At 42.4% G+C, this 27,911-nt stretch overlaps 1 protein-coding gene across 1 annotated transcript; it reads left to right on the plus strand.

Annotated features, from left to right (window-relative positions):
* Nucleotides 1–16,098: 16,098 nt before the first annotated feature.
* Nucleotides 16,099–23,684, plus strand: PRDM13 (PR/SET domain 13; the record flags this gene model as incomplete). Its single annotated transcript, XM_081295932.1, has 4 exons — nt 16,099–16,266; nt 17,761–17,892; nt 18,195–18,315; nt 21,937–23,684. Exons 1-4 carry the CDS (start codon nt 16,123–16,125, stop codon nt 23,682–23,684), a joined length of 2,145 nt encoding a protein of 714 aa, XP_081152058.1. The 5' UTR covers nt 16,099–16,122.
* Between the last annotated feature and the right edge of the window lie 4,227 nt (nt 23,685–27,911).

The following is a 27,911-nucleotide window of genomic DNA, read 5'->3' on the forward strand; positions in this document are numbered from 1 at the left end:
GAAAATACTGCTTCATTCAGAAAGTGTTTAGGAATAAATAAGTTCATGATGCTGAGAGCAAAATATCTTTCCTCCTAGACCAGAACCATTTTTATGCAAATATTATTTTTAAATAAAATCAGCTTGCCAGATCTAAATAGTCTTAATCTTAAGTGGATTTAGTATATGAAAAAGGGACATATGCTTAATTTTAACTTTCATGTTACTGCCTTCTGTGCCAATAATCGAAAAGCTGAGATTGGAGTTTTAAATAAATCAACTATTCTTAGTTCACAATTCTTTCCAATTTGCAGAGAGTGAAGCTTTCTTCTTGAGGTCAAAATAAGATTTGTTTTTCTTTTTCACAAGTTACCTTATTGGCCTTTTATTCTATTAACAGGAAGGTTTTGAAAACTTGTTCTCCAGTATATAGATAGGATAAAAGAAATCAGAATGGTTTCTGGGTCCAACACATATATTGTATTCACTATATTTTTCTTGTAAATATTATGTGGAGCCTACTTAATTCTCCACTGTCATCATTCTCATCATCTAAAATAATCAAAATTAGAATTTTCAGGGCAATGTTATCCAGGTTTAAATATCAATAATCTTACACAGTTTCATTGGCTATTTATTTTTGGCTGAATAGCTACGGTTGCTTAAAATGGGTTAAAGTTCAAGAAAATGTAGCATATGCCTTCAGTCTTCTAATTATTATATAAACATTTTATCACTTTTTATGACCCTTTAATTACTTCACTGCTCTCAAGTGAAGCCTTTAAGATGTTTTTCCCTTAAATACACCAAGATATTGGAGACTACGCAAAAACTTTTTCTACAGAGAGATATTTTCAGAAATAATAACATGTCCTGGATTTATGCCAGCTCTTTGGTAGCTTTAACATGATCTTGTGGATTTTCTCCCCTTTGGGGAGGTAGAGTTTATTTGTCCTAATGACAGAGAAATACTCACTTGTCGTATCAATAAAATGTTGAAGGGAACTCAAATACCAGTATACTAGATAAGAGAACAGAATCAAAAAACTATATCTTTTAGATGTTCCAATATCTGTATCAGATTAAGCTGTCTTTGGAATTTATTTTAATTAAGCAACCCAGAAGAGTTCTATTTACTTCATTTGACTTGTATCTTACATCTATTTGGATTTTTTTTTTTTTTTAGATTGTTTATCCCCATGTTGCTCAGGTTGGCTATGAGCTCCTGGTTTTTTTAAGCAAATCTCCTGTCCCTGTTTCCTGAGTAGCTGGGACAACAGGTGTGCACTACACTGCACTGGTTTGGATTTTTATTAAGTTATCTAGAACCTCTAGATGTTCCTTTGGTTCTGAAATACTTGGTTTTGTTGGTTGAATTATAAGTGACTTCTAAGAGTTGCCTAGTCACTAGGATGTGGTAGTGTTTGGTAGGGCTGTGTTAAAGTGGGAGGTCAGCCAAGCATGGGAGAAAAACTAGTGGACGCACAAAGGAGGTGATCAATCAAACTGTACTATGCTATCTTGGTTTCAGACCCCAGAATCAAAGCAGTTTCTTTTTTAAATTAGATGCATGCATCTAAAGGCCCTTTTAGAGCCTGGTTTATCCTAATTGACTCAAGCCCAGCCCCACTTGCACAGGAGAGCTGGTGGCCATACTGGGGATGGTACATACAGGGCATCCTTCTTGCTTGCAGCAGAGGGGTGTTAGGGATATAGTCAACTCCTTAGACATCCCAGATGAGGCATGAGAGGACAAGGTTGAAAAGGAGACATTGCTTCTCTCGCCTTCTTCCATTTTGATCAAGCTAGGGAGACAAAGGGCAGGTTGCACCTCTCACTGGTTTCCTCTTACAAAATGGTGAGGAGAGGGTTGAACAAGATGATCCTTAAGTCCTTCTCTGTTGATGAGAGTGAAGAGGAATATGGTATTAGGGATTGAATTGTTGAAGCTGTCTCCCAATATTCTAGAGGTTTTCAGGGACATGTTGAAATCAACTATCCTGAAAACTCTCAAGTAACTCAGTAGTTGTCTCCTCCTTTTTCTTGTACCATCAGTGTTTTCCTCTTTTTGTGAATCATTGCCACCATCATATGAACCTGCTCTAATATCTACCAAACTTTAAAAACTCTTCAATTCCATATCCCCTCCAGTTTACCAGCCTATTTCATTGGTTACCTTTATAGGAAAAACATTAAAACAACCTATAGTCCCTGCCTCTACTTCCTTTCCCTTTTTTGTCTTTTCAACCAACTCTTATCACATTTCCAAACCCATCACTTGCATGGAAACTTCTGCTGATGAAATTATCAAACACCATGTTGCCATATCTAATGGCCAACTCTGAAACCCTTGGAAGGTGATCTCTCAACAGTATTTCACAGAGATCATCATTTCCTTTTTCTAGAAACTTTATGTGACCTCCAGGATGTTACTCCTTTAATTCTTCTACCTCACTGGTTGCTCCTTTTATTCTCTTTGCTAGTTCCTTCTGACCTCTCTGACTTCTAAAAGTTGAAGTGCCCCAGGAGTGAGCCCATCTCACATTCATTCCTTTAATGATCTCATCCATTATCATGGCTTTAAATTCATACTATATTGATGACTCTACAATTTGGATCTCTAGCTTAGCTGTTCCTCTGAATTCTAAATTGATATATTCTATTTTCATTCTTAACTTTTTTCCCTTCAGAAAACCTAATAGCCATCTCAATTTTAATATGAATTTTCACCTTCCACCTAAATTTTTCTGCTCCTTTGGTCTTTTCCTTAGTAATCGACAAAGCCATATCTAACAATTTGCTCATGTCAAAAAACCTAATAGTAATCCTTGATTCATTTTTATTTAACACCCTAATTGAACTTAGTAGGACATCTTAGAGGTTCTGCCTTATAAACATCTTCAGAAGTCGGGGGGAGGGCGGGGGTGTGGGGCTGGGGTTGTGACTCAGCGGTAGAGTGCTTGCCTAGCATGCACGAGACCCTGGGTTTGATCCGCAGTACCACATAAAAATAAATAAATAAAATAAAGGAATTGTGTCTAACCCTCCAAAAAAAATCTTTAAAAAAAAAAAAACATCTTCAGAAGTCTTCCTCTTCTTATTACCATTACCTCCATCCTAGTCCAAGCCATCACTTCTCTTCTGAATATTAGTATATCCTCCTAATTAGTTTCTGGTTCCACTTTAGTCCATTTTCATTTTATCATCCACATTGCAGCCAGTGTGCTCCTTCCAAAGGAAAAGTATAATTGTGTCACATCCTTCTTCAAAGCTCTATAATCACATCCTATTTCCAGACTAAAATCCACGGTCCTTATATAATTTAAAAGGCCCTCTATGAATAGATTCCCTTATTTTCTCTCTGATCTCATCTTCTACCACTGTTCTTACATATTCTGTTCCAGTCACACTAGCTTCCTTGCTAAACTAAAATTACTAGGCATACTTGTACCCCAAGGGCCCTTATACCTCTCCAGATATCTTAAATAATTGTCTTCTTCATTTTCTTTGTGTCAAACATCACACATTTGAGAGACCTATTTCCATGTGAAATAATGCCTTCCTTCATTTGTTTCTCATCATTTACCTTGCTTTATTCTTCATAGTACTCATCACCTAAGATGTTATTTTTCTAAAAGTTTAACTCCTCTAAGGTTGGTTAATTCAGCAGTCCAGAATGGCTCAACAACAAGTCTGTGACCCTTTAGCATGATGATTTCTGTCCTCATGCTTTTCGCTCATGATTGACTGATTCTATTCTAAGGATCTCTTTTCCATATAACATGCAAATACAAAAGTAATAGGAACTATTTTTATTTTGGACATCATATTTATATTTCAGGCATTTGAAGAAAGATTAAATGAGGCTGAATTTTCTCTTTAGTCTCACACAATACTTCTGCTTATATCACATTGACCAGAACTTAGATAGCCATATCTAGCTACATAGAGGCTGGGACACACAGTCTTTGTTCTACACAATAATGTAACCATAATGTAATGTGACATAATCAGAGTTATATTAGAAGATGGGGAGAATGGACAATGGGGAGGCTAACAGAAGACTTCACTGCAGTGCTAAAACAAGATAGTGAAATTATATCACTCTCTCTCACACACACAAACACACACACACACACATACACACACACACACACACACACACACACACATACACACACCACTATGGCTCCATTCTTTTCCTATTTCTAAGCCAGAAGCTTATTTTCTCAGCCTTCTTTTTGCATCTAAGACATAGTAGTGTGGCCTAGACTCTAAGTCAGGTACAATATCCTAAAGACAGATAGGAATGTCTTGTGCCACTATGGGGAAGGGGTGAAACTGGCATCTAGTAGGCAGAGTCAGAGACACTGCTTTGACCTGGAAGTAAGTAATGTAAAAAAATGCATGTACCTGTGTGGACCCATTGTTGTGGTGGTAGCAACCGAGATAGCAAGTTCCTGAGGCACCAATGGCAGAGATCCATGCTCAGAGTCAGCAGTATAATTTGTAAGGTCTATGTCTTATGCAGTGGTCATGGCATAGCCAGTGGACCATCATGTGGCTTGATTTGGGCAGTTTTCCTTGGGGAGTAGTCTTTTTTTTTAATACTTATTTTTTAGTTTTCAGCAGACACAACATCTTTATTTGTATGTGGTGCTGAGGATGGAACCCAGGCTGCATGCATGCCAGGCAAGTGCGCTACCGCTTGAGCCATATCCCCAGCTCCCTTGGGGAGTAGTCTTTAAGCCAGTTTTTCTGGCATTTGTATAGAATCAAAATCAATTCATATCTTTTTTTCTTTCTACCTCAACCATTCATTCATGGAGAGTTTCTAATGTTTGTGCTTATATCGGTTGGCTAGAGCTACCACAACAAAGCACCACAAACTGGAAGCTTTAAAAAACACAAATTTATTGTCTCATAGTTTTGGAGCTAGAAGTCTAAAATCAAGGTGGCCGGCAGGGTTGGTTCCTCCTGAAGGCTGTGAGGGAAGGATCTGTACCAGACCTCTCTCCTTGGTATGTGTGTAGATTAATGACTTCATGTTAATATCATATTCTCCCTCCAGCAGTCTGTGCCCAAATTTCCTCTTCTTATGAAGATATCAGTCTTATTGTGTTAGGGCGTACTCTAATAAACTTCATTTTAATTTGACTACCTCTGTAAAGACCCTATTTCCAAACAAGATCAGTCTGAGGCACTGATGGTTAGGACTTCAACATATAGATTTCTGGGGACATAATTCAATCCTTAACAGCATCTAAGAACACTCTGATGCAGGCATGTCTTAGAACATCAAGTCTGAAGCAAAGTATCCCTGAACTCATTGATAATGCAGAAGACTTCCCCATTCACCCTGCCTTGCAAACATAAGTACAAGGCACAAAGATCAATTATAAATGCCGAAAAACTTTATGGATTAAAGAAATGAACAAATAAAATCAATTTAGGCCATTTATGATTGATACAAGTACAGACAGTAATTGGCCATTCCTATTCCAACTAAAGAGTTTTGTGCAATGCTACAGAATTAGCAGTTTCTATTGTGAAAACTTTAGACAACATGTGGTAGAGGTATGCTGGGAGTAGTCAGACATCTGTGTGGATTGTAGATTCTGTAACTGTTTTTGGCTCATTCTTTCTGGACTCATCCCTGCTGTAGATTCCTAAAAGATCACAAAAGTAAAGAATCTTTTGTTGTATTTGATTGTTTTTGCTTTGTTTGAGACAGGTCTTGTTGTATAGCCCAAGCTGGTCTTGAACTCTTTCACCCTCAGCCTCCCAAGTTGCTAGGATTACAGAGTCACCTTGCCTGACAACCTGTTTTGTTTTACTCTCAGACTTCAGTGGAATATTGGCAACATATACACACACCTGCTGCCTTCCCCATATCTATTTCCCTCTATTGGCTGTTTTTAAATTTTTATTTTTATTTTTTTTAAAATTTTTATTTTTAAATGGCGTTTTATTTTGGAGAAGTCTCAACACATAGAAATGTAGAGAGAATAGTATAATGAATCCTTATGTACTCATTACTCCAATTAGACAATTATCAACTTCTGGTCAACTATATTTCATGTACATTGGGGTACATATTGGGTGACTTTTTCCTCTAGGGACATTTAAGAATGTCTTGTATCACAATGGGGGAGGGAAGCAACTGGCATCTAGTAGACAGAGTCAGGGATACTGCTAAATATAAAAAAATGACATAATAGCACTTGCAACAAAGAATTATCAAGCCCAAGATGTTGATGTGCTGAGGTTTAAAATTTTAACCTATACATGTACACACTGCTCTTCCACCTTAGAATTATTTGGAGCAAATCTCAGATATCACATTTCCTCTGTAAATATTTCAACATGTTATCTCTGAGAAATAAGGATTTAAGCCAAGCATGGTGGAGCATGCTTGAAATCCTATGACTTGGAAGGCTGAGGCAGGAGGATTGCAAGTTTGAGGACAGCCTCAGAAACTTAGCAAGACCCTGTTTCAAAATAAAAATTAGGAAGGGACGGAAATGTACCAAGGATCTAAAAAAAATCATGCTACAATTACTCTTTTAAAATTAACAATAATTTCTAATATTATTAAATATCTAGTTAATGTTCTAGAGATATCAAGGAAGAATTATGATGGCCTAGTCTTGAGAATCATTCACTGTCATCACTGTAATATTCCCTGTGCTACAAACAGATCATTAAATCACGTTCACACACAGGGTTCTACTTTTTGAGGTAACATTTGCTATAGAATCTGAGTACGCATTCAAAAACCATTGAAAGTTTTAAGACTCTCTAAATCCATTGGTTCTCTTTTCTTTTCCTTCCCCTACACTTTGCAACATATTTGTTAAAAATAAAAACAGATCATTTGTCCAGTAGAGGATCCTATAATCTGTTTTTAAATTTTGTTTTGTTCTTACTGATTGAATCCATGGATTTTTGTACCAAGTACATATGTCCTGTTAATTGTTGTCAGAACAATCAGATTCAGGTTTGATTTTGTTCTGTATGTTTGCTTGCTTGTCTAGGCAAGATTGTTTCACAGGCATATAGTATGTAGTCATCTGACTTTTTTGTGATGCTAGCCACCATCAATGATCATTGATTGGATCCATTACTTCACTATTTTTTTTCAGAAAGATAATATTTGCATTCTCAAATTCTTTTGTCAGTTCTGTTACCCTGGGATATGCCTGCATATATCTTGTGTGGCTGACCAAGTGGATCTGTTTCTGAATGTCCTTCTCCATTCACTTTATCATGGATAATTCCCAGCCTAATAACATTACTTTATCACAGGACTCAGGAAATGATATGCATATATGTCACATAAGAATATTAATAATGGCTGGGGATGTGGCTCAAGCGGTAATGCCCTTGCCTGGCATGCTCGGGGCTCTGGGTTCGATCCTTATCACCATATAAAAATAAAAAAATAAAGATGTTGTATCCACCAAAAACTAAAAAAATAAATATTAAAAAATTCTCTCTCTCTTTAAAAAAAGAATATTAATAACTAACTTCCTATATTCTAAGTGTCATAGTAAGCACATGTGAAGTAGGTCTTTTGATTTCTTACATTTTACAAATGGAGAAACTGAAGCAAAGAAAGGCTACTCTTGCTCAAGATAACATGGCAAATAAGTATAAAAAGCAGGATTTGAATTCAGGTAGCCTGAGTCTAGAGCCCACGCAACCATTAGAACGTCCTGTGATAACATAATGATTCTCAAAGAGAAAAACGTTATGTTGATTAAATGTGGTCAGATGTAAATGCACCGATCTTTAAACTCAAAAGGATGTGGGAGGGATTCTGTCTCAATTATTTACCATATGACCCTGAGCAAGCTTTTTAGCCTTTCTGAATTTTTCTCACTGGTAAAAGACAGATAATAAAATCTACCTCATAGTATTTGTTTTAGTCAGCTTTTTCACTGCTGTGACTAAAAGAACTGACTAGAACAATTGCAGAGGAGGAAAAGTTTATTTGAAGGCTCACAGATTCAGAGGTCTTAGTCCATCGAAGGTCGGTTCCATTCCTCAGGGCTCCAGGTGAGGCTGAACATCATGGTGTGAGAGTATTGGGTGCGGGGAGCAGCTCACATCATGATCTGAAGGCAGAGAGAGGGTCCACTCTTCAGATACAAAATATATAACTCATAGCCACACCCCCAACAAGCGACTTCCTACTGCCACACCCCATCTGCCTCCTGTCACCAGTTAATTACATCAGGGATTAATTAATTCACTGGTTAGACTAAGGCAATGACCAAGAAGAAACTAATAATTTCTTCTCCAAACCTTCTTGCATTGTCCCACATGTGAGCTTTTGGGAGACACCTCACATCCAAACTATAACAGTGTTGTTTTGTTATGATGGTTAAATCTAAGAACCTGTTTTGTGTTGGGCAATTGAAAAAAATATAGATAGATAGATAGATATAGATAGATAGATAGATAAGAGATAGATAGATAGACATAGATAGAGCTGGCCATGCTGGAACATGCCTATAATGCCAGCTTCTCAGGAAGGTGAGGTAGGAGGGTTGCAAATTTGAGGCAAGCCTCAGAAACTTAGTGACGCCCTGTCTCAAAAATACAATAGAAATCTGGGGATGTAGTTCAGTGGTAAATATTGGGTTACAAATGATGGTGAAAATGTGATGGACTTCATTATCCAAAGTACATGTATCCAAAGACATTAATTGGTGTGAATATACTTTGTATACAACTGGAGATATGAAAAATTGTGCTCTATATGTGTAATATGAATTGTAATGTATTCCACTGTCATATATAAATAAAAAATAACAAGAAGAAAGAATTCATGGTTAAATTTCCAGTACTGAAAAAAACCAGAATAAATAAATAAATAAATAAACAGCTATAAAAGATGTATTGCTCAGTAATTAAAAGACATGTCATCCACATTAAAACTTAAGCAAAAAAAAATTTTGCTTGAGCATTAGTCATTTAATCATTAAGGAAATGCAAATGAAAGATACAATGAGATAGCCCTTCATTCCTACTAGAATGGCTATAACAAAAAAGACATAATAAGAAGTTTTGGTTAGGATGCTTAGAAACTGTAACCCTCATACACTGTTGGTAGGAATATAAAATAGTATAGCCACTTTGGAAAACAGTTTGACAGTTTTTCCAAAAATTAATCATAGAATTATAATATGGCTCAGCAATTCTACTCCTAGGTATCCATCCAAAAGAAATAAAAACACACACAAATTCTTGGATACAAGTGATCAAAGCAGTAACATTCATAATAGCAAAGAAGTGGAAACAACCCAAAGGCCTATGAACAGATAAATGGATGAATAAAATGTGATATATCTACAAAAGGGGATATTATTTATTCATAAGAAGAATAATGTTCTAATGCATGTTACAACATGAATGCACCCTGCTATAGATTGAATGTATCCCCTAAATTTTATGTATTAGAGACTTTGTCCCCAAAGTCACATGATGGTAGCATTTGGAGATAGGGCCTTTGGAGGTAATTAGGATTAGATGAGGTCATGTGGGTAGGACTTCTATGATACCATTAATGACTTTTATTAAGAGCGAGGGGGGCACCCCCCATTCTAGCAAGCTTGTCTTATCCCCATGAGACAGTCCCCATGAGCAAGAAGGATCTCACCAGCCCCAATATTAATCTTCCCAAACTTCAGAATTGTAAGTCCTAATGGACATCTTTTCTTTATAAATCACCCACTCTCTGGTATTCTGTTACAGCAACATAAAAAGGACTAAGACAAATCCTGAGAACTTTAGGCTAAGTGATATTATCCAGTCACAAGATATCACATATTGTATGATTCTATTTATATGGAAATGTCCAGAATAAGCAAATCTTTGGAGATAGAAAGTATACTAGTGGTTGCCTAGTACTGGGGAAATTGGGGACAAATGGAGAATGATAGCTAATGGGTATGGGCTTTTTTTTTTTTCTGGGAGGAGGTATGAAAGCACTCTAACATAAATTATGGTGATGTTTTTACATCCCTGTGAATATACTTTTAAAAAACATTGAATTGTATACCTCAAACATATGCCATGGGAATTTGTATCTCAACAAAGTGATTTTAAAAAGAAAAAAAGTTTAAATGTGAATTAAAAGTTTCAGTCAGGATTATGTATGTGTTCGAAAGGTTATCTGAATGTGAGTCACTACTTTAAAATGAAGGATATATAAAATTTCAACATGATTTTGGGAAGTTAAATATGGGTACAAATAACATGAGCATTGCATCAGACAAACAGATACTTAGCAGTGACACTAAGGTCAGGTGCACACCTGTAATCCCAGTGGCCTGGGAGACTGAGACAGGAGGATCTTGAGTTCAGAACCAGCCTCAGCAAAAGGTAGGCATTAAGCAACTCAATGAAACCCTGTCTCTAAATAAAATATAAAATAGAGCTGGGGATGTAGCTCAGTGGCCAAGTGCCCCTGAGTTCAATTCCCCTGTGCCCCTCCCCCCCTAAAAGAGATTTTTAGCTTTGAACCTGAATTTGGTTCTTAGTTGTGGAAGGAAACTCCCTGTCTCTCAAACACAAATGTTCAAGTTTTTTTATTATTTATTATTTTTAATTACAAGGTGGAGAGAAAGAGAGAGAAAATGTTCCACTCATGAATCACCATTAAGATCTCTCTTGTCCTTTTGTCACATAGTCACCCTCCTTTCCCAGAATTTGTGATTGGAGAGCACAGCTTTTCCACCATAGCTAAAGCAGGAATTGGGGATTCTGGATTCTGTGGTCAATAGGAATCCCCAGAGTGAGTTTGGGAGCCTGACCTTGAGCAGGAATTTATTATAGAAGTTACTGGATATTATCCCTTTCCCAAATCTTCACGTCACCTTCCTTTTCCTCTTTTCCCCTTGCCCTTATGCATATTAATTAAAAAAATCTCACAAATATAAATTTTGATTGAAAATATATTCTTAACATACCAAATCCAAAATGATGCCAAAAGGATACAAGAAGTCTCCCTCCTATTCTCTGCTCAGACACCCAGAGTCTCCCATTTGTCCAAAGAATTCATGTTTTTATTTTATTTAAACAAACTAGAAAACCAATGAGGAAATTCAGATAATTTTGGAAGTATCTGCTCTCTCCTACTTTCTTTCATTCAGTGTTCACCTGTTCTTTCTGGCTTCTCTGCTCCTCAGGAGCTTAAAAAAAAAAAAAAAAAAAAGGCTGTCACTGATATCTGCTTAGACAACTGTTTCAGCCTTAGTTTCATGTTAATTTTTCAGCCTTTAAAAAGAGAATGTGTCACTTCAGCCCAGAGACCCAGTTCTGGGTGGAGATTTACAGGCACTCTATATATCTACATGCCCAACCTGAATGTCTATAAATACTTATCATTATATTTGTGTTTCACGTAAAGTGCATATCACACACATACACACATCAGGAAATATTTTCATTGATTTCCGTGAGTGTAAAGTTATTTTTTAACATACAGCAGATACTTAACGTTTCTTATGCAACTTCCCTCCCCCATTTCAAGTAACAAATTGTGTTATTATTTTAATAAAGGGTATATTCTTTGGGGGTGAGGGTGGGAGCAAAGAAATAAAGCCCAGATTTTCAAGGTAAAGGAAAAAGAAAAGGGGGGGGGGAAGGTCTGGGAATCTCAAGAACATCTTTATTTCGCCTTTTAACTCCCCGCCTTTCTGATTAAAGAGTTCAGACCTGCTCCCCCGCCCGCGTTCAATTATCCCCAGCATCTTTTCTCAGAAGCTGTCACCTTCACTTGCCCGGTTCTTTCCGTTTCACTTTTCTTTCCTCAGTTTCTCCCTGCCATCTTTATAAATCTCCCTTGGAGGAGGAGTGTCCAAGCGGGTGGAAGTCTGAACACAATGCAACCTGAGAATTTCTGTCACTCTCTGCATATGCTCCTAAGTGCTTTAATCCCAATTAGGGGCGGCTGACACACGGTCCTATTCATTCCCATCAGCTCTTGAATACATTTGCCTAGAAATGAACTTCACAAATAGAGGCGCTCCTAAATGTGCCCAACAGCAAGGAAAATCGAATTGAGTGCGGGCTCATTCGGCAGAGGCCGGCAGAGAAGCGCTGAATGTGGAGGTGCCCCGAGACATTGCAATTCAGCAACATGCTCGCTGACTTTTCTTTGCACCATGTCAACCGAGAGAACCAAGAAATAAGTTGGGGAACTCCCGGTTAAAAGGCAACTTGAGAGGGACTCTGAATACTTTTATTGAGCCGTTTCCAATGGAGGACTTTAAAAAAAAAAAAAAAAAAAACAACAAAAAAAGGCACCACAAAACCCACCAGTGGTGTCCCGGCTGCGTCCTGGGCTGCGAGTTTGGAGCCTCCCGACCGCCGCACATCCACCGGCCACGCAATTAAGGGGGAAAATAGCCCGGTCGCCGGCGTGTCATCTGGTGGCGTTCCCAGAGTCCGTCGCCACCGCCCTATTCAGACCCAGCCTTAATGTCCCACCCGCGCCTCGGGGGCCGCGCAGCTGGTCGGCACTGACCTGCGGCCCGGCCGCTGCTGACACCCTCGGGGGGCGCGTCCCAGGCCACCTCAGCCCCCAACTCTGCTACTGAACTCCAGGTCTCCAAGTCCCTGTCTCCCCTTAGGCCTTGACTACAGTAGCAGATTCTGAGCCTCCTCCTCTATCCCGGATTCTGGACTTAAGGCCCCCGCGACGTGGGCGGACTGTTGTTTGGTGACCCAACAACCCCGTCCCCAAGGCCCAGAGCTCTAAGGGGGGGACAGCCACCTTCCCCTCCGGGAACCCCAAGCCCAAGGCCTTCGCGTTGCGGAGACCTGCAGCCCCCAGAGAATGCTGTTCTGAAAGGAATGGCTCATCTCAGCCCCGAACTCCCTTGGAGGCTCTTTTCTCTAGGCGGAGCCCAGTGGTCACACGTGCTCGGCGCCCTCAGCATTCTAACTCTGTCTTGGGAAGCGACTACTCTCAGGCGGGGACTGCTCCCTAACGCAGCAGGTTCTGAAAGCAGCGTGGTGGTTGGATTTAGCTCCCCGCAGTCTGCATCTCCAGCCAGCGACTGCTCCACAGCATCCACAGCTCATGAGGGGCAACCTGTTACTGGGGGCCAGAAGCCGTGCTCGAGCGGTTCTGCAGTGGGCAGCCCGCAGGACCGCCCCAAAACCAGACTCCCCCGCACCTCGGTGTAGGAGGGATTTCGCTTTAACAGGGCCTCTGGATGCCCATTTAAAAAGTCCATAAAAAAAGCCGAGTGGAATGTTTTGATTGAGTCTCAACATTGTCTTTGAATAAGACTGAGACCATGTAATTAATGTGTCTTTTTAATAAGGGACAATACGGCCGTTCAAGCTATTTAATTTCATTTAATTTTCCATCCCATTTGCTGCACAGCCCGCTTTTACTTTTAACACCCAGCCTTTCACGGCCCATCTTGCTCCACTGGGCACATTAGATTGGTTTCACCCTTGCTTTTTAGGGGAGGAAAAATAAAAGAAAATGTGTTCCTTTCCTCCTTTGTGGACAATTTATTTCACTTGGGGAACTTCAACTCTGAGCCACAGGACAGAATAAAACTCGGCGAGCTGGTGTGAATGCCTCTGGCGCAGTCTCTTTCTTCTCGTGGAGCTGGGAACCAGTCACAATTGGCTATATTAATAAATAACTTTCCTCACAGTCGGCCTTTACATGGTCCTATTGATAAAATTGTTCGCGTGTCGTTCACGCTTTTTCACTCATTAAGGAGGGCCAGGGAGGCTCACCGAACCCAGGCTCCGTGCTCGCCCCTTCCCGCTCGCAGTGCTGGTAATTTAAACTGGGTGTCATCCCGGAGTCGCCAGGCCAGAGGTTAGAGGGGCATGTTCATGGCTTAAATTTATTGCCCTCGACACTTCCAGAGGCTTCCTCTCCGCCTCCCCTCCCCCGGCTTTTGCCATTCATAGGCCGCCAGATCAAAGGCTCCCTCTTCTCTCTCCAGGGTATCCTTCTCCTGTAGAGGGGCCATTGGAGAGTTAAGAGGAAAACTTAGTGGCACTGAGCAAGGTGTGGTTGTATGGTCAGAAGGGCAATAGCAGTGTGGCCACTCAGACCAGGGAAACTGCTCTTCCCTGTCTCAGCAGCCATTCTACCTAGATCCTGGAGTTGACTCTGTGTCTCTCCGTGTGTTTGTCTGGAGATGCTTAAATTTGACTCTCATCAATGCAAGCTACAACTTTTGGATTTTTCAGTAACATACTTACTGGCTGCCACAAACTGAGGTGAACAGCATAGAAGAAGCCAAGGATCTGTTTGCATCCAACATTCCCATTTTACAGATCAGGAGAGTGAGGCTATAAAGCATTTCACTGCAGGTTTATGGAAGTCTAGAGTGACAGAGGACAGAATGATTCTGAGTCTTCTCACCTTGCCAGTATGGAAACACAGGTTTCCAACCAGGAGAGCTGCATTGAACTTCCTCTGACAAACTGCATAGTTACAGGTGGCTTGCCACGCTGTGTCTTGCCCTCCTTGTTAACCAATTAGTCCTGCTTGCTCGCGGTCAGAAAATTGCACTTTCCTTGGTCAAATCCATGTGAAGACACTAGTTTGGGTGCTACTCAGTGTGGGTACTCCTCTGCCCCTATATACAGTTGATTAGTCTTCCGATATCCTGCGGGAAATCCAGTATTACTCGCGGGTCTCCCGGAATTGCGTGGGGTCAACTGCTGCCTGTGTAGCATTTGGGGGAAGACGCCTGGGACTAGTAGTGAGCAGCAGATGCCAGGAGAATTGTCAAAAATATCTGATGAACAATGTCCACGCACAAACATACATCTTCCTTAAAAGAAAAGGGGGGGGGCATTTGGGTTTAACTCGGAAGTACCTGCCCTGTTAGTTGACAAACCGTGCATAGGCAGGTTTGGTCCATAAGCTGGAACCTCGGTCCTTGGTGGCCTTTAAAAGGCTATGATGTTCTTTTTGTTTTCTCCTATTTTTAAAAAGTAATATCCAGTTTGTTGATTCTAGGGATGCTAGTCCAAGGACTTTGTTCCAGTTTTAAACTTAAAAGCAAAAACAGTGTTTGAATTTATAGGAGTTGGCATGTGGGGGTGACGTGTTTAATACTCTGGCCCGCATCTTCAATCCCGGAGCTCTGTCCACCGTAGGGGATCATAAGGCTTGACTCAAAAGGCTTGTCGTTCTGCAGAGAAAGTGCGGGCCCCAAGTGCACCCAAGAACATTGCTGCACAGATGACCTGGCCTTCTCAAATTGGACTGGAGGTTTCATATTTCGGGGTGTAACGGGGCAGAAGGAACAATTAAAGCTGTTCTAAATAGATGACTGGCTTGAACCCAATCCCCTGAAATGGTAATATGGTCGTTATTTAAAAAGTGTAGGTATTTTCTGGTGTTTTCCCATCAAGTACCTGCCTAATTTCTGTATGGCACACGCCAGAAATCAATAGAAGTTAACAAGTCCTCCAAACAGTCCCCATCTCTTTGTTTAATCTCCTTTACAATAAAGCCAAAGGGAGAGAATTAAAAATCTTTGAAGTAGACCAAGGCTCAAAGGAATCAGCCAAGTAGACTTAAAGTAGTCACTTATTTCCCAAAACTGGTTTGTCGGTGAACAATAAAAGGAAGTAAAATTTATGGAGAAATTATACAGTGGATTTGTCACTTAAAATATCGTAACTGTCTCTGGGACAATACCCCATGCTGAGGATTAATGGTCCCGCCGGACCTTTGATTCACCAGCGCCTTTTCTTCGCCCTTGACAAATTGGATTTTTAGGAATGGGAAGGTCGCCTGGACCATTGTGTGCTAGCCATTCAGAGGCCTCGATTATGCAGGGGGCTGAGGGAACCACTCCATGTGACCCTCTCGGGTGGGACTCTGCAGCTGCTTCGCAGCGCAACTCTCTCACCAAACTCCGCGCCCTTGCGCTCACGGTGCCAAAAGGCGCCCGCCGGGATTGAAAAGGCGCAGTGCAAGCCCGTCCGCGTCACTCCGCAGGCGGAGGACGCACGTCGGGGCGCGGCTCCCTGGCTAGCACGCGGATCTGGCTCTGTCACTTGCGCCCTGAAGAGGACTCGGTGCGCCCTGAAGAGGACTCGGTGCGCCCCAGCGCCTGCCTGGCGGCGGTGGCAACAATGCACGGAACCGTCCGCGCCCCGGCCACCAGCGTGAGTGCAGACTGCTGCATCCCCGCCGGCTTGCGCCTCGGGCCGGTCCCCGGCACCTTCAAGCTGGGCAAGTACCTGTCAGATCGCAGGGAACCCGGGCCCAAGAAAAAGGTATTGGCCATTCCGACCTTTGCCCCCTGTCACTCGCCCCACCTTTGCCCTGACTCAGAAAAGGGGTAGGGAAGGGAAGTGGCGGAACGGGGGATTGATTTTTTTTACCTACTAATTTTGTCAAGTGGAAGGAGATTATTCCTAGTAAGACTCCCTGAGAGCTGGACGTGGGCCGGGCTGAGGGGAGAGGGCATGCCTGAGAGGGTGCAATCCCGGGTACGGTGCACCAGGATGTGCGTGGTGGGATCACTAGGTTTGGGTTCCCCAAAGCTCTGGAGTGTCTTCAGTTAGGTTTTGGACCAGCCGCCCCCACCATAACCCGACTCGGATCCTTCCCTCTTTCTGCTAATGTACACTTCCTCTGGGGGCATAGGGTGTCTAGGACTTTCTTCCCTTCTGTATGATAATTTGAGACTTGCATTTGTCTTAATTTAATTCCATTTCCTCTGAAAAAAATCACTGGGAGAATCTCAATCCCTGGAAACTCCCCAGATTTTTCTTTTCTCAGATTTACTTGTGGGTTTGGGGTAAATGGAGAGAGGGTGAGCCAGGTGGTGGTTCTGACGCAGGCTCTGAAAGATGGGGCTCCTACCCGCATCAGACACCTTGTCTCCTTGCCTACTGCCGGGCTCTGAGAGTACAAGGTCCCAACCCAGAGGCGCCAGGGTCAAACCGCTAGCTCTGACTCCCAAACAGTGTCATGATCCCTGACCAGAGAGGAAATTTAAAGGCTCTCGCCTACCCTGGGGGGCTTCCTAGCGGCCAAAGGTTGGCAAAACAGCATTCAGGAAATGAAAGCCTTAGTCTGGCGGAGAAGGAAGGACCTTGACTTTCGCCGCTGCCTACAGTTTTCATATAAGAAGTATCCCGATGTCCAGCTAACCCGACCGCATCTTGCTCCTGGCACAATCAACCGTCTTGCCTTCAACTCAGTCTAAACCTGAGTTTGACGCATACCACACCTTCCTCTTTAAACGCAATTTAATTGCTTTTAAATGACCGGCTAGCTACAGGCAAGATTTTTCTGCTTGTGCTTTGTTCGTAGAATTTCACTGCAGGTCTTGCTTGCACCTAGGTTGCTGTCAGCGAAAACTAGGAGGCGTGAGAGATGGGGAAGAGAGTAGGGAATGCTCGGCATCCTGGGATAGTCTTATGAACGTTGCCATTCTAGTGTTAGGGATGCTCTCTGAACAGCAAGTGGGAGAGATGGAGCATGTCTTGGTGCAAGATGAACCCAGGGGCTCAGGAAGAATGTCCTTATCCCACCCTGTGTTGCCAAGATGTGTGTATGTGTGTGTGTGTGTGGGGGGTGGCGTTGGGGTTTTTTACTAGCCAGCCTTTCTCCATCCTTCAGTCTAGAACTCTTAGGAATTAACCTCCTCCCAGCAGCCCATGTCTCTTCTGACCAGAGAGCACATCTTCCTGATAAACTTTTCTTCTGGGTTGTGGGTCTGTCCGTGGCCGGTGGGAGAATGACCACTGCTTGTGTTGCAGGTGCGCATGGTGAGAGGGGAGCTGGTGGACGAGTCGGGGGGCTCCCCTCTGGAGTGGATAGGGTTAATCCGGGCAGCCAGGAATTCCCAGGAACAGACTCTGGAAGCTATTGCAGACTTACCCGGAGGACAGGTACTACTACCGGCTCCCCTCACCCTTGCCAAATTCTATTTATCTAATTGTTCCTAATATAGTCAACAATATAAAGAGCAAAGCACTGTAGCTGTAGGTCTTGTTAAGATATCCATCTCCATAAAGTCAATGTTATCGTATTATTTTTCCATTTGAAGGATGAAGGAAGTGAGGTTCAGAGAGATTCAGTAGCTTCTCCAGGGTTACACAGCCTCAGAGTTAGGATTTGAACCTTTTTTCTCAGTTGCATTTTACCCTCTTACCCAGGAAATGACCGAACTTTTCTATTCCTTGCATCCCAGATCTTCTACCGAGCACTTCGAGATGTCCAGCCAGGGGAAGAGCTGACCGTGTGGTATTCCAACTCCTTGGCTCAGTGGTTCGACATCCCTACAACAGCGACTCCAACACACGATGAGAAAGGTATGACCTCTAAGAAGGCCTCCAGAGCTCTGGTGGGCCAGACTCCAGCCCTCTTTAGTTCCCCATACTTGAAGGGCTTTTCTTTCTGTGTAAACTGAGTTTACACTCCCTGCCCTTGCTTAGGCAGAGAGGAGACCTCATCATTACCTTCTTAAAATCAACAGTAAAAGGTAACAACAAGGACATAATCTGGCTCATCATGGCAAGGAAAATACTCAGTGAACTTCATAGGATCATCCTTTCCCACTACATATCCAAAGCCACAATTTATTTACTCAATTAAGATTCAATCAAGAGGTCTTAAAATATTGTTACAGTAATTACATCATGAGTACCAGAGAGCATAGCTCAAACCTGAAAACCTGGAATGCTTTTTACAAGGTGGAAGGGCATCTTTTCACTGGTTTTCCAGGAGAGCAATTTAGAAGCTTTACGGTATTCACAACTGGTCAGTTGGCAGGTACTAAGGCCATTCGGTTTAAATCGTATTTATTCATTTCCCCCTCCCTTCTTAAACTGAATCTGGGATGTATCCCAGTTTTCTTCTCAGATTTATTTGATCTCTTCCAAAGCCAAGAGCGGATTTATGCAAATTAAGGTGCAGTAACTAAAGAGAAAAACATTCTTAAACCTTCATTAGAACACTGAAGAATACTTCCTGGGGAAAGAAGACTGGGAGGTGCTAAAATATTTGAGGTCTTGAAATTCCCTTTTCATACATAAATCTTCCAAGCTTGCTTTTTTCCCCCCTCCTCAATCTTGTCAGTTATTTTAGTCTATCTGTAATTGCTCTTAAAGATCTATTTTTTATTTAGGGTCAATATAATGACTGCTGTGAAATATTTTAACATAATCCCCTGAGATTCTGCTCAATCTCATTCCTTTAGAAGTACATGCAAATAAATTAATTAAAATGTGAGAAATACTTTATGAATAAGACAGAATGAAGTTTATTTCACGTCAAAGTATCTCTTTCCTCTGTAAATTAATTCCATTTATTTTGTGAATAGATTTACATGAAATATATTCATAAAAATTATCCTAATGTAATTTGTTCCTTGCACCACATTATCAAATTCTTTTGTCAACTTCTTTCAGCAAAAGAGAAACATAAGAGCCCTACAGTACAGAACTCTCAAATTTGCCACTATAGAACAATTAGGAGGGTTACTGGCTTTTATACACAGAACACTCTTCTTTAGGCTCTTCCAAATAGTACAAACGCAACTTGTTTGAATAGTGGCCTTCATGTTTTATTTAACCCAATGGAGTTTATAAACATCAGATAACATAAAAAACGACACAATTTTTCTTTTGGGGAAGGTGTGGTCATTATGAACTTAACATTCCCAGCTTGGAGCTTGACCTCTTTAGAGTTACTTATGAATTCTGTGTTTATTTATGAAGTGTGTTTGATACACTGGTCATGAGTTGGATTTTAGAGTCTGTATAAGATGCCAATTAGGATAAGCTGAAAAGGAGTATTGAATCAGAAAACACATTTTCCTTAAAATTTGGAAAGAGGAAGAAATACTTAGGGATGACTTCTATTTTTCCAGTGCTGGCCAATTTCAGCAGGTTTCAAGTTCATAGTAAGATTAAGAATATTATAGCCCCTTTGTTTTAAGAGCAAAGCTTACTTGGCTTTGCATTGGCCAAGTCATTCTGGGGTGAACTTTGAAAACTCTCTTTAAAAAGAGGGATTAGAAAGAGGTTTTGAACTTTGGAGATTGATATTAAATCAGTATACTTGCCAAGAAAACCCAGGAGATTATCCACCTCGCCAAGATTTATTTTACATAGATGCCTAATACAAGGTAAATGGAATATTGAAATGGTTTTTTTCTAAGTCTTCTAAAAACAATTAGGATAGGGTCTCATCTTCCTCACCCCTTTTTTTCTTCCTGCTTTCCCTTAGCATATGTTAGAATAAACTACTTCTCATTTGAACTTCCATCTTATCTAGGGGGACTAATTCTTTTATGCAAAGATAAAAGTTAATATACATGAAGAAAAAGGAGATCTAGATTTTTTAAAAATTTTTAAGTTGTTGATAGACCTTTATTTTTTATTTATTTATATGTGGTGCTGAGAATAGAACCCAGTGCCTCACACATGCCAGGAAAGTGCGCTACCGCTGAGCCATAACCCCAACCCCTAGAAATTTTTTATTGTTATTTCTGTAGTAATGTTTTAAAAGTTTGAGCTGCTTGTATATAAAGAGGGAGAATTTAATTTTTCTATTAGATTTCGAGAGACTGACGTATACTTTGGATACTTCCTTGTGACTCAACTTTCTCACAAACAACCTACCCTTCAGTATTATCAATCAATAATACTTTAAACTTAATTGCAAATCACTTTTATGTGTACAGAAATAACATGACCTTCTTGAGTGGAAATTAACTTCTACTATCTGATTATTATTATTATTATTATTATTATTATCTGATAAGAATCTGTTTCATACATGTATCTCTTGATTGTGGTCACAGGTCCTGCCAAAATTAAAAAATAATACTAATAATATAAAATAAAAAAATTGACACCAGGTATGTACACAGTGCCTGGCAGAGAATTTTGCACTCTCAAAAGCTGAGTAAAAGCACAATATGTGCATGAATGGAAACGTCACAGTGAAACCCATTAATTTGTATGGTTTATTAATTCAGTCAATTAATATGACTGAATAATTATAATAAAAAGCTAAATATAACTATTTCACTCGTATTTATGTAACAAAACATAAATATCTTCTTCAGGGACTTTACTAAGCTAGTATTTGTTCAGTTACTTAGGAATTAATTACCAGGTGGGACAACTGACAATGCAACATCATCCTTCTTAGAATATGATCATCCTTTCTAGAATATCAGGACGTAGAATTTTTTTCTCCCATCAAATTAAATGGGGTTAAAGAAGAAATTAAGATACAAATAATTCTGAAGAATGGCAATTCATAGTCCCCATGTGGTCCTTCAGTTGGTCACGCTCCAGGAAAACCTCAGGCAAAGTGTTTAAGGCTGGGAGGGGATAAAAGGGGTGGGTAGTGGACACAAAAGACATTGTTCTATGAAAAGGAATGATTACATATGGCCCATACATACAGGATATTGTCTCGCCTGGTAATGAGGCGCTCACGACTATTAGATTGGCCTTTGTTCAGTGTATCCAAACTCCTTGACATACGCCACCTATTCTGCAAACTCCAACAGATGGGCCCAGGCACAGCACAGCCTCAACACTTGATTTAAAGCAACAGCTGCTCTCTGCTCTTCCCCTGCCAGCCTGCCTGAGCACTGCCCTTCCAAGGAAGATTTGCTAGGAAGGCCTGGAGGAAATCTTCGTTGGAAAGGCTCAGGTCACCTCTGTTAGTTATCCTCTGAGGAGTACTAGATGATGGAGAAGGTGACAAAGGTTGACCATTTGGGTTTTTTTTTTCGGGGCCCTTGAAATAATGGGGCTACCGAACTCATTCACCAAACCCCAAGTATACTACTACTCCTCCCACACAGCTGGTCAAAACCTGGGATTTGCCTGGAATGCCTTGGCGCTTTCCTTCTTTCTCTCTGGTTTGTTCCTCTCTCACAAGGTCGCTTTTCCCTTCTTTTTTTTGCCCAGGGGAGGAACGCTACATTTGCTGGTACTGCTGGAGGACGTTTAGATACCCTAACAGCCTTAAGGCGCACCTGCGTTTCCACTGCGTGCTCAGTGGAGCTGGGGCCCGCGCCTTTCTCCACCACCAGCACGCAGCTCGCCAAGGCGCTGCCCCGGCGGATGGCCTCGACCTCTCCCCGAAACCCAGTGCGGCTGACTTCGCCGTGCCGGCTCAGGCAGGCACTTTACGGTCCCAATCACAGGCCGCGCAGACTCCCCAGGCCTGTGGGGCGCGGGAAAGCATCAAGCGCGAGGCCTCCTCGATGCTTTCAGCCACTTCGCCACCCCCGGGCAAGTGGGGACTTCCCAAGAAGGGCAAAGAGCAGTCGGACCGTGCCCTGGACATGAGCGCGACAGCCCGAGCACACGGTCACTTCCTAGGCATTGTGGGGGGTTCCCCACCTGGTAGCGGCGGCCTGGCCTTCTACCCAGGTGTGCGCTCGGCTTTCAAACCCGCTGGTTTGGCCAGGGCGGCCGCTGCCTCGCATGGCGACCCCTACCGGGAGGAGGGAGGCGGCAAGCAGGGGACTGGACTAGCTTTGGGGAGGCTCCTGGGAGGAGGCCGGGCAGGCGGGCGCCCCGGGAGTGGGGAGAACCCGGCAGCGGGAGGAGCGGGTCACCACCATCACCACCACGCACACCACCACCATCCCAAGTGCCTGCTCGCAGGAGACCCGCCTCCGCCGCCTCCTCCAGGCCTGCCCTGCTCCGGTCCCCTGCGTGGCTTCCCCCTGCTCCCGGGCCACCCGGAAGAAGCTTCTGCCTTCAAGCACGTGGAACGTGCCCCGCCCGCTACCGCTGCGCTGCCGGGAGCGCGTTTCGCTCAACTGCCCCCAGCGCCCGGGCTACCCCTGGAGCGCTGCGCTCTATCGCCCCTCGACGCGGGCGGGCTCAAGCCCTATCCGGGTGGCGAGTGCAGCCACCTGTCCACCGTCATGCCGGCCTTTACAGTCTACAATGGGGAATTGCTCTACGGCTCACCGGCCGCTGCAGCTTATTATCCGCTCAAACTGCATTTCGGTGGCCTGCTCAAATATCCGGAGTCCATCTCCTACTTAAGCGGGCCTGCGGCGGCTGCGGCTGCGGCGGCAGCAGCCGCAGCTGCCCTGAGCCCCGCGGAGTTGGGTTCCCTGGCCAGCATCGACAGAGAGATCGCCATGCACACGCAGCAACTGTCCGAGATGGCGGCCGGGAAGGGTCGCGGCCGCTTGGATTCAGGAACGCTGCCGCCGGCCGTCGTGACGGCGGGAGGCGGTGGCAGCGGTGGCAGCAGTGGCGGTGGCGCGGGTAAGCCCAAGACGGGCCACCTGTGCCTCTACTGCGGCAAGCTGTACTCGCGCAAATACGGGCTCAAGATTCACATGCGGACGCACACGGGCTACAAGCCACTCAAGTGCAAAGTATGCCTGCGGCCTTTTGGCGACCCCAGCAATCTCAACAAGCACATCCGACTGCACGCAGAGGGCAACACGCCCTACCGCTGCGAGTTCTGCGGCAAGGTGCTCGTGCGACGACGGGACCTGGAGCGACACGTCAAGTCCCGCCACCCCGGCCAGACTCTGCTCGCCAAGGCAGCCGATGGCCCGGGCGCCGAGCCGGGCTATCCCCTGGAGCCTGGGGATCCCAAGAGCGACGACAGTGATGTGGACGTATGCTTCACTGACGACCAGAGCGACCCCGAAGCCGGGGGCGGCTTGGAGCGCGACTCGTAATGAGCCTTTCCAGGAAGGGGCGGGGGGCGTGGACAGAGTAGGACTTGGAGCCGAGGTTCTGTTCTAGGAGGAGGGGAAATCCTGTTGGTCAGAAGAGGGACTTGACTGACGAAGCCATTATTTTGGGGAGGGTGACAGATTGGAATGGGGAGAGGTCCCAGTTCGGGAGCAGAAACTCAACAAAAGTTCAGAGATGGCTTAAAGAAATTCAGCCGCATGGCCAGTCCGCGGATAGTAGGTCTCCCTGTCCCCAGGCCTCTGGATTCCTTGGATAGCCCCACCCTTCCCCACTTCACAAAACTGTCCTGCGGTCAGCTTTGGGGTTTAGGGACACATTAATACCAACCTTACAGCGTCCTCAAGGGCGCTGATTTTAACTGCCACGTATTTTTAAATTGTACTGTTCTGTGGAGAAATTGTGCCTTTTGAAACGACGCTTGTGTGAATTTTACATTAGCATTTCACTGCCTAGACAAGGCAGTAATCACAATTCAGTAGTTGTGGCATCTATATGCTTGTTTCCGTTTCATTTGTTCTCATGTCAAAGACTTATACTTTGCCGCAGTGAATATACAGTAGTAGCAGGTGTACAAATTGGTCAAGTTACAATTATTTATGAGAGAATAATGATAAATGTAAAATAGCTAAAGCATGAATCTAAAAGCACGCAATATATAAATTTAAAGAAAATATCCTACTTGGTAGAGTACAAATGTATATGCTGTTTTATAATGAATGATGTACAGTGAATACAGAATTTTGGTCTTGTTTCCAGTTTGTGCAATCTTTAAGAAAAATAAAGATACAAATGAAATTTTGTTCACATAGCAGTTTTAGAAGTAGTTTAATTTGAAAACAGTTTTCCAGGAGTCTTCACAATAAAATAAGTTGTAGGACACGTGAGTATCTTGACTGTTCATAGAGTAAATGTTAATGTTGTAATAGGGAAATATACCATTTTATATATGCGTACTTCACAGGTTCCCAGGTAGCAGGCAGATAATTGGTTTCTGAAACCATTGTTAATCATGCTAAGTGTTTTCATGCTTACTGAAAGAAGTTAAGGACCTTCAAGGAAACAACAACAAAAAAACAAAAACAAAACAAAACAAAACAACCCCCAAACAAACAAAAATCACAACCAACCGCACAACCCTTTGTCAAAAAGAATTGTGGAACTGTAGGATCACTCTTTATTTCTTGTGTGTTTCATCTTGACAGAGTTTTCCTTGGGAGGCAAAAAAGGAAACTTGCTTAGTGCTTTTTATGATCCATACATTTTTGTATTCATTCAACAGATAGTAAGGGAGGAGCTATTTTGTTGGAGGGGCTGATATACTTGATTTACGTACCTACTCCCTAACCCCATGTGCTTCTTTCAATAGTCTTGTGATGTCAGCATTTGATTCCATTTTACCGAAGAGAAAACATTCTTTGATGTCACTGGGAGGCCCATAACTAGAACAGCAAAGTTGGAAACAATGACTGTATTTGCTATTTTTAAACAATTAATGCTAGTTAATAGAAGGATATAAATTATATAATTTTGTGGAATAAAATTGGAAAGCAGAATCTCTCCTGCGAAATATACTCTGGAGAAGATTACACTCTTAAAAGTGGAGGATCAGGTCCTCAATTAAGTCAATCCAGGTTGGTATCAATTTTTTAGGAGGCTGCTTCAAAGATTCTGGTAGGTCACCAAAGGGTCTGGATATGATCCTGATGATTTAACTCATTTAAGTATATATGCATTTTCTTTGTTGAATCTTGAATGCTTTGCAAGTCTTCTTGTTAAGAACAAACACTTTTCAGTCCATGGGTGGTTCCCTGGAACTTTTTCTGAAGCGTCACAGCAGGAGGCATCAGTGTGTGTGTGTGTGTGTGGGGGGGAAAGACATGATTTTTATTGATGGTGATCGGCAGATTTCTTGTAGAGAAAATTTATGTTGGGAATTATAGGTTTTTAGTGTCAGCTTACCAGAAAATGTTCGGAGTTGTAAAAGAAAGCCTGAATGGGGGAAAATATGTGGATTATAAGCATAAACAATTAGGTGATAAAGACACTATCATTTATTGAGGACCTACTCTGCCAGATTCTTATGCTACTTGCAGTTTTATTCAAAGGAGGAGTTTTATTAAAAGTTTTTTGCAAAGCATGAGTATGGGCTTGACCCATACTCATGAGTCCAGGGATGATTTTGCCATATAGGACTGAAAATAAACCCAAGCATTTGCTTGCTAAATGCGACAAGAGTTCTGATCTTCTCATCACCTGCGTAATATCATGGTCCTGTCCTTTGAAACAATTATTGCTGAAACCAAATCCACCCTAATAGTGGAATATTGGAAAACTTTTGAAATCAGATCATGTAAGTCCTCAGGGAAAGTGAGAGTCTGCCCAGATTTGAAACACGGGGAAAGTTCTATCAGCTCTAAAAGTATTGACCCCAGCCAATCCATTTCCTAGCTTAGTACTATAAGTCTTATCATTTTGTGTGAAAATAGCCCATAAAGAAAGAAAGTAAAAATAACTTGGTCAAAGGAAATATACTGAAAATTGATAACTGTTTAATAAACCCACCAGCCTTCTGTTTCCTCCTTTGTAACTTGTTATCTGATAGAAATTCTTAGCATAAATTCCAAAATAAAAATGAAAAATTGAATGTTGATCTAAAAAACTCTTAATACCAGGTGGCCTTTGATAGCTCCTATATTTGTTCATGTAGATATATACTGTCATATGTAGTTAATACTATTATTCAATGGCCAAGTCAAATCAGCGATACATAGGAATATAATATTACTTATTTTAAGTGGCTCAGTTGAATTATGTTTCTCAGATCCCCTTCTCTTTTCATCCAATTGTTCTTATTTTGAAGGTAACATCACCCGAAGTTTCTGGGAATCTAACAATATTTGTACCAAAAGATTTTAATAATAATAATAACAATAATAACAATAACAACAACAACAACAACAATAATAATAATAATGTCTTTTATAAGCAAAAGACACTATATTGTTTGGACCTAGTTAATTTGGGCATTAAAATGTTTTGTTAACCTAAATAAATCAGATACATCTGGGTTTTAGTCTTGCCTCTGACACTGGTTTGGAATTTGGGGTCAGTCTCTATTGCCGCATTTTCATTTGTTAACGGCAAAATAAGCAATAGGGTAGTTTTGAACATTAGACGGGTTGATGCAAGCAATTTGCTTAGAATCGCGCCCACAGGTATTAAGCTCTCAATATAAAAATAACTCTAGCAATCCTTTGTGCTTTCAAGAACATCCACCTAAGGAGGCAAGGACTGGCGTATTTTTACATAATCATTAACACCTTTTTGCAAGGCACTAGCTCTTCTCTTGGTTCGCTGAGAACTCCCATTCACTTCGGTAAATATAGGCCTTCCAAACTTCTTCAGTTCCCTTTTCAGGTTTATCTTTCCATTTCAAGCTCAGACGCCGGTTCGAAAATAGTTTGAAACGGTTAATTGCCTGGGAAGAATACTTTTCCCGTTTGTTTTCGCTAACTTTTGAAGTGCTTGGCTGTGCGGTGCGGGTTGAACTGAAGCCAAAGCAGACAGTAGGGGCGAGCACTAATGCACCTCCTTCCCGAGCTGAGCAGAGCTCCAATAATCCGGGAGGAAGCAAGCCTTCATCTTCTCTAGGAAAGATACAGTTTAGATTTGAAGGGAAGATCAGTGGTTAGAACCGGTCCTGAGAACTGGGGGAACTGTGAGTGGCCGCGCAAGTGGGGAGGCTCCAGAGCTGGGTGGGCGGTGTTTGTCTAAATCTTATTACTCCGAGGGCTCCCATTGGCTCATTTCTCGGAGGGCAGGTTGCTATTGGAGGCGGCCTGCAGCGCGCGAAGGTCTGGACGACGCTGGGCGTCGCACTCGGGGCCGCTCTGTTAACCGTTGGGCCTTCGTGAGCTTGCCAGCGGCTGTTTGTGAAGGTGGCAACCAATAATTTCGTTCTACCTGGAATGGGGGTTTGCGAGTTCTGGGTCGAGGCCAAAGTTTGTGAGTCTTAACGCGTTCAGGAGTACATTCCGGGGCCCCAGGGGAAAGACAGACCCAGGAAAACCTGCGGCGCCCAGCTGGAGGCTGGGGCACTTCATCGTGAACCTCTCCCGGGTTAAGTGCTGCCCTCTGTGGCTGTGGGCTGCGGCACCAGCGCCGCGACCCCTCGTCATCTGCCACCCCGCCTCACCGCCCCAAAGAGA

The sequence above is a fragment of the Spermophilus citellus genome, assembly GCF_964194105.1.
Source record: "Spermophilus citellus genome assembly, chromosome: 5".
Classification (NCBI taxonomy): Eukaryota; Metazoa; Chordata; class Mammalia; order Rodentia; family Sciuridae; genus Spermophilus; species Spermophilus citellus.